At 36.1% G+C, this 12,067-nt stretch overlaps 1 protein-coding gene across 2 annotated transcripts in view; it reads right to left on the bottom strand.

Annotated features, from left to right (window-relative positions):
- Positions 1-12,067, bottom strand: part of Ipo11 (importin 11) — a 131,216-nt gene that overhangs the window by 82,346 nt on the left and 36,803 nt on the right. For both annotated transcript variants that reach the window (XM_070041251.1, XM_070041252.1), the window contains exons 9-13: positions 11,167-11,237; positions 7,582-7,774; positions 6,616-6,768; positions 4,939-4,982; positions 2,915-3,005 (exon numbers count right to left, since the gene is read on the bottom strand). In XM_070041251.1, coding sequence (XP_069897352.1) covers positions 2,915-3,005; positions 4,939-4,982; positions 6,616-6,768; positions 7,582-7,774; positions 11,167-11,237 — 552 coding nt within the window. The remainder of the gene's footprint in view (positions 1-2,914; positions 3,006-4,938; positions 4,983-6,615; positions 6,769-7,581; positions 7,775-11,166; positions 11,238-12,067) is intronic.

Below are 12,067 nucleotides of genomic sequence, written 5' to 3'. Positions count from 1 at the left end.
AGTGAAAAACAATTTACTTAGTAAGTGCAAGTTTTCTTTTTAAAAATGTTCTAACAAGTCGGCGCCAGTGGCTCACACCTATAATCCTAGCTACTCAGGAGGCTGAGATCTGAGGATCAAGGTTCAGAGCCAGCCCGGGCAGAAAAGTCTATGAGACTCTAATCTCCAATAAACCGGAAGTGGCACTGTTGCTCAAGAGGTAGAGCGCTCGCCTTGAGCTGAAGAGTGCAGGGACAGTGCCCAGACCCAGGGTTCAAGTCCCACAACCAACCCCCAAAAAAAGACAAAAAATGTTCTAACAAGCTTGGAAAACTTGTTAGCTGCTGCCAAAGAATTATTGAGCTAAATATTACAATAAGCTAGTTTAAGTAGTCCTAAATCAGAGTTAGAAAGAAAACAGAGATCAAAAGTAATTGAAGCTGGGCACCAACAGCTCATGCCTATAATCCTAGCTACTCAGGAGGCTGAGATCTGAAGATCATGGTTTGATCAGCCTGAGCAAGAAAGTTCATGAGACTGTCATCTCCAATTAATCACAGAAAAAAGCTGGAAGTGGTATTGTGGCTCAAGTGGTAGAGTTTCACTTGAGCAAAAAGGAGCTCAGGAATAGCAACCCAAAGCTCAAGCCTCAGGACAGGCAAAAAGGAAAAAAAGTAATTGAAAACCTTACTAGGAGACAGCAACAGATCAAAATGTAACCTTAACAGTCTAATCATTAAAAAGGCAAACTGAAGTTAGGCAAAAACAATCACCTCAGTAGTATAAAAATTACTAAATCTGTTGGGTGCTGGTGGTTCATGTATGAAATCCTAGCTACTCAGGAGGCAGAGAACTGAGGATCATGGTTCAAAGTCAGACCAGGCAAGAAAGTCCATGAGACTCTCACCTCCAATTATTCACCAGAAAACCAGAAGTGGCTGTGACACAAAAAAGCTCAGGGCCAGCTCCCAGTTCAGGGAGACAAAGCACTAAATTTATCTAATCCCACATGAAGAAACCAGTAACTACACATTGCAAACTATTCAACACAAGAGTATTATCCTCATCTTTAAAAGTTAACATCATAAACTGGATAAATAGTTCACTATTTCACTTGGCTTATTTTAAGCAGAAGAGTGAGGCTTTTGAGAGAACAGCTTAAAAAGTGGAGTCACACTGACAATCTACTTGCTCTTGTTTCCTTACATTGCTACTACTCAAATGTGTGTACACACACAAATGTGTGCACATGTATGGGTACTGAGGTTTGAACTCAGGGCCTCTTGCCTGATAGTCAGGCACTCTACTGAGCCATACCTTTAGCCTTATAACAAGTCTCACTTCCTAGCATAAACCACCTGTTTTAGACTTCCCATCACATCTACACTAACCAGGCACATACTACCACCTTCTTCCAGTTGAGAAAGTCTCCTAGAACTTCATTCCTAAGTATCTAAGCTTCCCACAGAGCTGGGATGACAGGCACATGCGACTGCACCTACTTATTGCTGAGAAGCACTCTTGTGTATATGCCAAAGCTGCCTTGAACCTCAGTCCTTCTGATCTCAGCCTCCCAAATAGCAAGAATTACTAGTGTGGGTCACTGGCATCTGGTGTCAATTACTCAATTCTTGATCATATATACCATGAGTCTTGCCCCCCAATAATAATAACAACAACAACAAACTATTCTCTCAGATTTCATTGCCTTTTATCTCTTACAAGCAATTCATACTAATTTCTGATAACATAATCATCTCCAATATTTCCTTTCATTGTTTGTGTGCTGGTCTTAGGGCTTGAACTCAGGGTCTGTGTACTGTCCCTGAGCTTATTTGTTCTTTTTTCCCCTCAAGGCTAGTGCTCTGCCACCTGAACCACAGCTCCATTTCAGCTTTTGTAGGTTTTGGAGATAAAGGTCTCATGGACTTTTTCCTGCCCAGGCTAGAATTGAGCTGTGTTCCTCGGATCTCAGCCTCCTAAAGAGCTATGATTATATCCATGAGATGCAGGTTCCTGGCCGGAACACTTTCTTATTAAGTCTTTTTGTAGGTTATTTTGCTTCTTCCCTACATTGAAAATCTTAGGTTTGGGCTTTGAACCTCTTTTCCCTCCCAAGGCTCCTTATAAACATATACCCCAAAATCTGTCTATAACCAGTATTAGTTCTACTACAACCAATTGTAGTATTCTCTGAAATAAAGACTGTAAACCTCAAGAACATTTGTAGCCACATTGCATTCGATCATTTGGTCAGGTCAGTCAGCTAAGAAACAGTAACTGAGTATTCCAGCTACTAGGAATAAAGTACAAATAAAAGAGGTATAATCGGGGCTGGGAAGGTGGCTCAGTGGTAGAGCGCTTGCCTTGCAAGCATAAGGCCCTCGGTTCAATTCCTCAGTACCACATAAGCAAAAAGAAAAAAGCTGGAAGTGGCACTATGGCTCAACTGGTAGAGTGCTAGCCTTGAGCTGAAGAGCTGAAGGATAGTGCCCAGGCCCAGAGTTCAGGCCCCACAACCGGACCCCCCCTCCAAAAAAAAGGTATGGTCAATGTGGCCTGGAACTTAATAGTCTAGAAGAAAAGGATAAATTAGTCTTTCTATTCCCAAAAGTACAACTGTGAACACAATATATCACAATTAACCTTTTCTCACGACTTCCCACAACATGCTCTGGAGAGATTATTTCCCTAGGCAATATAGGTACCATTTTGCTTTTGCTGCTTTCATGCTAAGAACAGCAAAAACTATCACATTCTTAATTATAAATCAAGACTCATCTCAAACACCAAACTTTCAGGAAAGAAGACGTTCAGTCATTCTCAAAGTCATATTCAATATATGACCTAGGAAACAGCACCTTATTCATAGTACTCAGGCTATTCTGACCATTAATTAAGTGGCTATATAGGATTATCACAAAATATACCTTACCTTGAAGTGATTTTACCATTTCTAGAAGTACAGGAGTAAGAGTCTGATTATATTCATGGAATATATCTATAAATAATACTTCAGTGCAAGGCTGGATGGGGAAAAAAGAACCAAATTTCAAAAATAAATGACATGTTGTATTGACTACTAAAATAAAGCAAAGAGCACTCATTCTTGGAATCCTAAACCTCTGTAGTAAATCTCAGTAGTAGAGTGCTTGCCTAGAAAAAAGGAGCCTGGGATCCAATCCTCAGCAATGAAAATAAAATTACTTTTTTGTAATCAATACAATGGAAAGTAAAGTCAAGTTATAATAATTTAATCCACAACAAACAGAACCCTTATTTTAATCACCTGGCATTTGCATTCAAAAATAAATTTTAGTTATAGCTCAAAATTCATTCCATAAACCAGGTGCAGTGACTCATGCCTATAAGGGAGGCAGAGATAAGAGGATCACAGTTTGAGGCAAGCTTCTCCCCTCCAAAAACAAAAGAGAAGTTATCTCTAAGAACAAGCTGAGCATTTTGATGATAGTGACCTAAAATACTAGAAGAAGTAGGTAGGAAAATCTTAAGGCCAATACTAGCCCCAGGTAGAAGGTTATGGAACTACCTGGGGGAAAGGGGAGCCACCTAAAAGCAAAGAGCTGTAGGTATAGCTCAAGGGGTAGAGCAATGTTACCACCTAAAAGATAGTGTTCTCTGCATCCTAAAGGTAGAGACCTTATGCAGGCTAGTATGATGCAAAGCAGTGGTTCATTTACAGTTAAGTACTATATTGTACGTTACTGTTACCAGTAATATAACAATCAACGACACAATTCATAAATTTACCTCATCATAAAAAGCACTGTATTTTTTAACAAATACAAACATTAAGAAATGTAGTTAGCTATTGTTAAAAAAAAAGATCGGATTTCATTCTTAAAAGTACTAAATCAGAAAATAGTTCATAATGTGAAGCCATAATAATTAAATGTCCACATTATTTGCTTTATGTTTAAAAAGGAATTGTGTGGATTCACATACTGAAATATATACAGGTAAGATACTATACCATCTTACACATCTGCTTGACAAACTTAGAATGGAGAGATTAGCACTGATATCTGACAAACTAGTTATTATGAAAGGCTGCTTAGACATTAGCATGTTTCTTGGTGTTTCTGAAGCTACCTAGAAAGAAAATTTTTTAAAAAGTTATATTGCCGGGCGCCAGTGCCTCAAGCCTGTAATTCCAGCTACTCAGGAGGATGAGATCTGAGGATCGCATTTGAAAGCCAGCCGGGGCAGGAAAGGCCATAAGACTTGCTTGCCTTGAGCTGAAGAGCTAAGAGACAGCACCCGGCCCAGAATTTAAGCCCCACAACCAACCAAAAAAAAAAAAAAGTTAAAGTAATTATTTTTTCAACTTTTAATAGCACCAGTGTACTCTGATTTAAAACTACAAGCTTATGAGTCTAAAACATTTAAGATATATTTTCAGAAAACCACTAATTCACTTTAACGACAAAACAATGTCATTCTTATCTCCAATTAACCACTCAAAAACTGAAAGTGGAGCTGTGGCTCAAAGTGGTAAAGCAAAAGAGCTCAGGGACAGCATCCAGGCCCTAAAATCAAGACCCATGATCAACAACAACAAAAATAAACAACAAAAAAAATGTGTAAATGTGTGTGTGTGTTATAAAGGAAAGACTTCGAGGTGGGAGGATCTTTCTAGCCAAAAAGTGACAGCTTACACTTCTACAACTATTATCCACTTGTGAAACAATTACTTCCCAAACTACAAACACATGAAGAAAGTTTACAAACCTCATGTTAATAAAAAATATTAAAAATTAAATTAAAATGCATAATTTAATTCAGTAATTCCCTCTCAGATATATAGTTTCTGCAATCATAAATAAGTCTAAATTATAAATCTGTCTGAGTTAATGTTTGGTATTTTAATATAGTATTGTCCACTATGAGTTTTAGAAGAGTTAATAAGCCCTGTTGATTTTTCTTTCAATTACTTACCCTCAAACTGTATTTCCAAGAATCTCCTCCTGTTTCTTCCACTGCTGCAATAAAAAATAATGACAAATGATATTCTCCAGAAATGCAATAATGGTGTTTCCAGAATCCAATTTTTGGTAAACAAAGGTTAGAATGGTATCAACATAATGTTTCTTTTTTTCTTTTTCTTTCCTTTTTTTTCTTTTTCTTCTTTTTATTTATTTATTTTTTGCAGGCCCTGAACTCAGGGCCTGGGCACTGTCCCTGAGCCTCTCTGTGGTCAAGGCTAGCACTCTACCACTTGAGACACAGCACCACTTCCAGCTTTTTCTGTTTATGTGGCACTGAGGAAACGAACCCAGGGCTTCATGCATGCTAGGCAAGCACTCTAAGCCACCTTCCCAGCCCCTCAACATAATGTTTCTATGACTAGTTTTAAACACTAAATGAAAATCCTTGAGTACATTGGTCTTGCACAAACTTCTTCACTATAAGCCACATCATAGACTCTTACAATCACCTATCAGGTATATTATATTCATAAGAATTCTAACTTTGAATAAAACTTCTTTACGGAAGAAAGTGCAAAATATCTGTATCTGTATCTGTTATCCCTTAATACAGTATCATTACCACCCTGAGATTTATTTCAATATAGCAATCATGCTTTTCAAATTAAGTTACTCTTCATAAATGCCTTCTATGTATTTACATTTAATGTAAAATATTTTACAGTTTTAAAAAATCCAGGGACTTGAACAATATTTCATGTTATTATATGCGCTATATAAAGAAAACCAATTGAAATATATGATTCTAGCTAGGAAATAAAATGGAACAAAAGAGATATTGTGCAGTACAACACTGTATCTTCTAAATAAACTATTTCCATATGAAAAAGATTAAGCCCTCTAAAAAAGTTTTAAGGGACTGTTAAAGCATTAGGAAACATGTTGTTCCTACACAAAAGCATCTAACCAAAGGGCTAAGCAGACTCTAGTTTCTGCTATGTTTAACAGAATGTCAAATGTGCTTTTTGTCATTTGTACTTTTATTTTCTACACATTAGTGAAGCTAAGTAGAAGCCTTTGATCCAATGCAGCCAGTGATTAACACGAAGGCATTTGATTTGACACCTGACTCTTCTAAGCATGGGTCCAGACACATTTTATGCAAATCATCTATCTACTACTAAAATTCAAATAGATTTAAAAAACTCTTATCATAAAGGGGAATGAAGCAAGCATTTTAAGCATACAAAAAACCTCTAGCTCAGTGGTGAAGCACATATTTAGCATTCACTTGCCTTGGGTGCAAGCTTAATTATCTACTTCATCCTATCCACCCAGAAAAAGAAACAAAAAGAAAATTCTCTATAAACAAAAAATATGAAATCAATCATAAAATATAAAATTAATAGCAACTTAATAGTAGGGGCAGTATTTTATATTTTTATTTTAAATTACACTTCTAAAAATTAAAAAGATTGCTTTCTAGATAAAATTTTGGTTCATATTTGAAAAAAATCATTCATTTCCCACTTCTTAATTTGTTCAAATGGGTAAGAAAGAAAAGGCTAATTTTAAAGACCCCCCCCAGATACCCATATCAAAACTGCTACACTAAAGTATATGCCATCATTTAAACACATGTATGGAGAAAGATGAGCCATGCTAAAACTGAAAACTTAATTCTTACTAAAGCCTTCTGGATCTTCTTCCCACATTGTCAGTTCTTCTTCAGTTAACAGAAAATACTGAGAGACTAATCTTCTACATATCTCTGTCAAAGTGGGATATGTGAAGAAGGCCATCTTAATCTTATGAGCTTCAAGCGTTTCAGGGCTGCTATCTAGAAAAACAAAATTTCTCAATTAATGGTATAGCTAAACATCCTAAATTGATATACTTAAGTACAAAAATATAGCCTTGAGGGAAAAGATGTAATTGTCTATTTTTATCATAAACACATTTCACGACCCTCTTTCCTTCTGAATATACACATGAAGGCCATCTTACCTCTACAGTTTGTGGACTGCTGTGCTACACTAGAACAACGTGTTGAAGTGACCTCTTGCTCTCATGGTGCCCTCTCCCAAATATTTCTCATTCATCTTGATGTTCATGCACAGAATGAGTTCTAAATAATTCAACAAACAACTTCTAAAAAGTCAGAGAAAAGTTCTAATTGTCCAGTTTTAAGAGTGAATAAACTTGTTTTTTGGTCAGTCATGGGGCTTGAACTAAAACATGGTCACTGTCTCTGAACCTTTTTGCTCAAGGGTAGTGCTTGAGCCACAGTTCTACTTCTAGTTGTCTGGTGGCTAACTGCAGATAAGAGTCTCACAGACTTTCCTGTCCAGGCTGGCTTCGAACCACCACTCTCACATCTCAGCCTCCTGAGAAGCTTGTGAGGCATCAGGGCCCAGCTTGAAAGTGAAGTCTTTTTAAAGTCTCTAAGCGTCAACCAAGTATTTATTAAGTGCACTATAAAGTTGTTCCAAGCTGGTGTTGATATACTGAAAAAAAATCCTTATTTCTATCTCATGTCAGACACATCAACAGCAAACTAAAATAAATGAATTAGAAGAAAACTTTATAACAAAATAATAATTATTTCATTTAAAGAAATAAAGAACAAGGGGTAGAAAACTACAAGTATTACCTTCAAAATTTTTGGATGGTTTATAAGCATAATTTTTGACAATCATCTTAATAAGATTCATGCACTGGACGATAAATCGTTCAAATGTAACACCTTCACCAACTTCAGTAAAAACATAGGTTACAGAAAATTCCAGTGATCTCTGAATTAGAGGAGTAAAGGAAAAGGGATGCTGATCCAAGAAGTCCAAAAGCTATAAAGAAAAAAATTAAAATGTACTGTGTCAAAATTCAAAATGGAAGAAATCATTTTCAAGTTTTAATTTTACTATTTAATATTTACCAAGTTTTAAGTGTTGGTAGGGATTTTCTGTACATGCAACTTTGACTGCATACAACCTTTTTTCTTTGGAGACTATCATATAATGTAAATTTTCCAACATTATATCGCATAAGAATTTTCTATTTCCAGTAAAGGGATCAAAACAGGCCAACTTAATTTTATAACAATTAATAAATGTAATATAAAAGGAATTAACTCCATAAAAGGTTGGCTGTTTAGGACCATACTGAGGTTTGAATCAGTCTAGCACTTGCTACACAGGTGTCTTACCATTTGAGCCACACCTCTAGTCCTTAATTGAAAAGATAGTTTTAAAAATAACCAAGGAGATAATTAAAAAATAATCCTGTCTTTCTGGCATTAATTATATTTCAATGAATCAAACAGCTGCTGAAGATCTCTCCTTTATAGAATTCCAGCTAATGTATAAAAATATAAGCTAGAGGCCAGTGGCATAGGCCTAGATACTCAGGAGGCTGAGATCTAAGGATCACAATTACAAGCCAGCCTGAGAAGGAAAGTCCAAGAGACTCTTATCTCCAATTAATCAACAAAAGGCTGAAAGTGGATCTGTGGTTCAAGTGGTATAGTGTTAGCCATGAAAAGAGGCCCAGGCCCTGAGTTTAGGCCTCAGGACCAGCACACACATACGCACACACAGAGGAATAACAAAATGTCATCTTTTTTTTTGTAACCTCTAAAAAACAGATTCAAGCAAGATCATCAGAAAATCAAAGGAGAAAGATTTCTGAAAAACTCTCATAGTTTACTCTTAAATTTTAACCACACAAGTAGAGAACCAAAGACTGTTTGTCTCCTTATAAGATATAGTATGAAATCCACATAAATACACACCATAACCTATAAAGTATTCTTATCATCCCTAGCTTCTCCCACAGAAAGTATGCTTCTATCTCAAACTGTGTCCTGGAGGTTCTAAGTTTGTCAATTTTATTTGGATCTATGTTTAAAGTATTCCAATTTCTAGGGGTAGTTATTCCCCCCTTCTGGTTCTTGTTTTTGTCTCTGTCAGTCATAGGGCTAGAACTCAGGGGCTGGACACTGTCCTTGAGCTCTTTTTTCTGAAGGCTGTCACTCTACCACTTTGAGCCACAGCTCTACTCAGTTTCCAAATGGTTAATTAGAGTTAAGAATCTCACAGGGACTTTTCTGCCTGGGCTGTCTTCAACTGTAACCCTCAGATCTCAGCTTCCTGAGTAGCGAGGATTACAGGAATGAGACATGGGGCTTCCCCTTTGTTTTTGAGACAGAATAACCTTATATAGCCCAAGCTAGTCTTGACTTTCAGTCTTCTTGCCTTTATCTCTCGAGTGCTTGAATTATATGTATTTACCACAAACCAAGGCTTAAAGAGTTTAAGTAACCAAGAATGTGTTATCTCAAGTAGGTAGAAAGTGGGAGGATCACAATTCAAGGGTAACATATACACAAAGTTTGTGAGGCTACCTCAGCCAATTAAAAAAAAAATAGTGTGGTGTCACATATCTATTTTTTGAGCTACAAAGGAATCATAAATAGGAGCATCACAGTTTAGCCAGGCCAAAACATAGATAAGAGACCCTGTTAGAAAAGTAAAAAAAGACAAAAGGGACTATCAGTATGGCTCAAATTGTGAGGTACCTGTTTAAAGCACAAGGAATTGAGTTCAAACCCCAAGTCTGACCAATATAAAACTCTTAAATTATTGCTGCAGCTTGTGTCTTTTCTTTTTTTCAAGGATGAAAGCTGATTAATTTTATTGTGAAGGTAACTTACTCACTACCTTACACAAGTAACTGTAACCCCTTTGTATATCACCTTGCCAACCTGGTTTTTTTTTTTTTTTTGCCAGTCATGGGGCCTGAACTCTGGGCCTGGGCCCTGTCCCTCAGCTCTTCAGCTCAAGGCTAGCACTCTACCACTTGAGCCACAGCGCCACTTCTGGCTTTTTCTGCTTATGTGGTGCTGAGGAATCGAACCCAGGGCCTCATGCATGCAAGGCAAGCACTCTACCACTGAGCCACCTTCTCAGCCCTTGCCAACCTGTTTTAAAAAAGAAGTATAAGGACTAGGGGGAATATAGCTCAAGTGGTAAAATACTTAAATTACTACTTCAAGTGCTTTATAGAGTTAAAAGAATTTCAGAGTTAAAATTGAAAACTAGAAAATTCAGTAGGTAAATAATCAGGGTTTTTTTTTTTTCCCTAAAACAGACCATCTAAATAATCATTTTTAATTGTTACTTACATATCTGACATACTAAGCAGGGACTGTTGCTGGCAGATATTCAGATCATTGACTAACTTCATCATTTTGTTTTACTTTGCTTTGTGTTAGGTTCTAAGTTAACTTTGGAACAGATCTTGGAAAGTTAACTTAGTTTTTCCTGTGGAGACTATTTGGAACTTAAGAAACAAAGACAACTAAACTAAAGGTACTGTGACGGCTAATCTCGATTAAGTTGATTGCTTTGAGATATACCTATGATTAGTATACCTCTGGGTGTATCTGTGAAGTAAAAAGGTAGAAAGCCAGCTGCACAAGCATTCTTTCTCTCCTCTTTTTCCATCTCTTTTTCTCACTCTCTCTTTCTCCTCCCCCCACTATCCTCTTTCTTAGCCACTATCATTGGAGCAGCTCTGTTCCACCATTCTTCCTCAGCAGGGTGGACTGAAATCTCAGACCACTGGCAAAATAAACATCCCTGCCTTAATGAGCTATCCACAGCAAGTATAAAACTGCACACTCAAACATGAAAATTAAGTTTGCTTCAGCTGTTTCTCCCCTTCAATGAATACTTTTCCTAATTTTCCAAAACCCAAATTTCATAAAAACATATTTTATGAAAATTGCCTAATATAGTAGACCCTATACAATTTTACTAAAACACATATCACACTGGTGATGAAAATCTGTTATCTATTCTCAATATATTGACTTCTTGATGATATCCTGCCTGCTAGATTTGTCTATTTCTGACTGAACTGCTATCTTCATTATTTCTGCTTTCTCCTATGGTCTACGAATAAGAAGCTTTAGAGTAACCAACTTGTTTAACGTTTATTAAATTCATTCTTCACACCAAGATGACAGTACAATATATGGAACATGAATAAATTATATATACTTTCTAAAGGTTTAAAGATTCAAAAATACGGTTTTTTTTATCTTTCCTTGATCATCAGATAGTTAAGTTTGCTTACATTAAAGTAAAATGTATACTTACAAAAATATTTTCCTTTCTAAATTTCAGCATATGTACTATATTTGAGAAAATACATACAAGATATAAAAACAACTTACCACTTTAGTAAACAGAATGATGGTTTTTTCCAATCTATCTCTACATACATTGTCTGTACCTATACTTCTACCTGTTAAAAATACATTTCAAATATTAGTACAAATTTTTAATATTCTATAAATTCACAAACAAAACATTTACAAATTTACAAAAATGACTGTGAAGTTATATTCTTCTATATTTTATATTTTAAGTTCACGATTTAAAAACCAATATAAGACAAGTAATCATCACTAATTATTATTACTATGTATTAGTACATATTACATGCAATATATATTACTATACAAAAAATTAACCTTAAGAAATAAGCTACTTTAAAGTAATAAATTTAGGAATAAAACCTATTCAAAGCTGAAGTATTTTCTAAGCAATTCTAAGCACCAGAATAACATTCTTAGTATCATTTTTCCTTTCTAATGACAAATTTCTTTGAATAATTCCTTTGTATATTGATTAATGACCATTAGTCTATCAACTTGTTTGTTCTCTCATCCTATTCTCCATTATCTGTTTTGTCATTTACTTCACTCAACTTTGACTTCAATTCTTCCTTTTGCTATCCCCATGATGATGGCTAGAGAAAATTATCTTTATTTTCCTTCTCAAATTAACTACAAGGCTTGAGCTGTCTTACAAATTTCTGAATGCATAATACACAGGAGGGCACCTGACAACAACCTCAATAATGTTTTCACCTAACTGAAAATGACTGATATAAAACAATCAGCAGGTCAAATTAAGAAGTCCCCAAATAGAAAAACCAGTTGTTTAAGGATACAGGTGGACCTGTTGCAACAATGAGAAGTACAAGTTGTCATGTCCAAAATGAGCTTTACAACGTCAGTGCGGGGGGGGGGGGGGGGGAGAAGGATTGGGATTGGGGGGGAGGGGGGAGGC

The sequence above is a fragment of the Dipodomys merriami genome, unplaced genomic scaffold (genome assembly GCF_024711535.1).
Source record: "Dipodomys merriami isolate MVZ:Mamm:240054 unplaced genomic scaffold, mDipMer1.0.p SCAF_30, whole genome shotgun sequence".
NCBI classification, from domain to species: domain Eukaryota; kingdom Metazoa; phylum Chordata; class Mammalia; order Rodentia; family Heteromyidae; genus Dipodomys; species Dipodomys merriami.
Note: the sequence above shows the minus strand (reverse complement) of the source record. Positions and strands in the feature narration are given on the sequence as shown.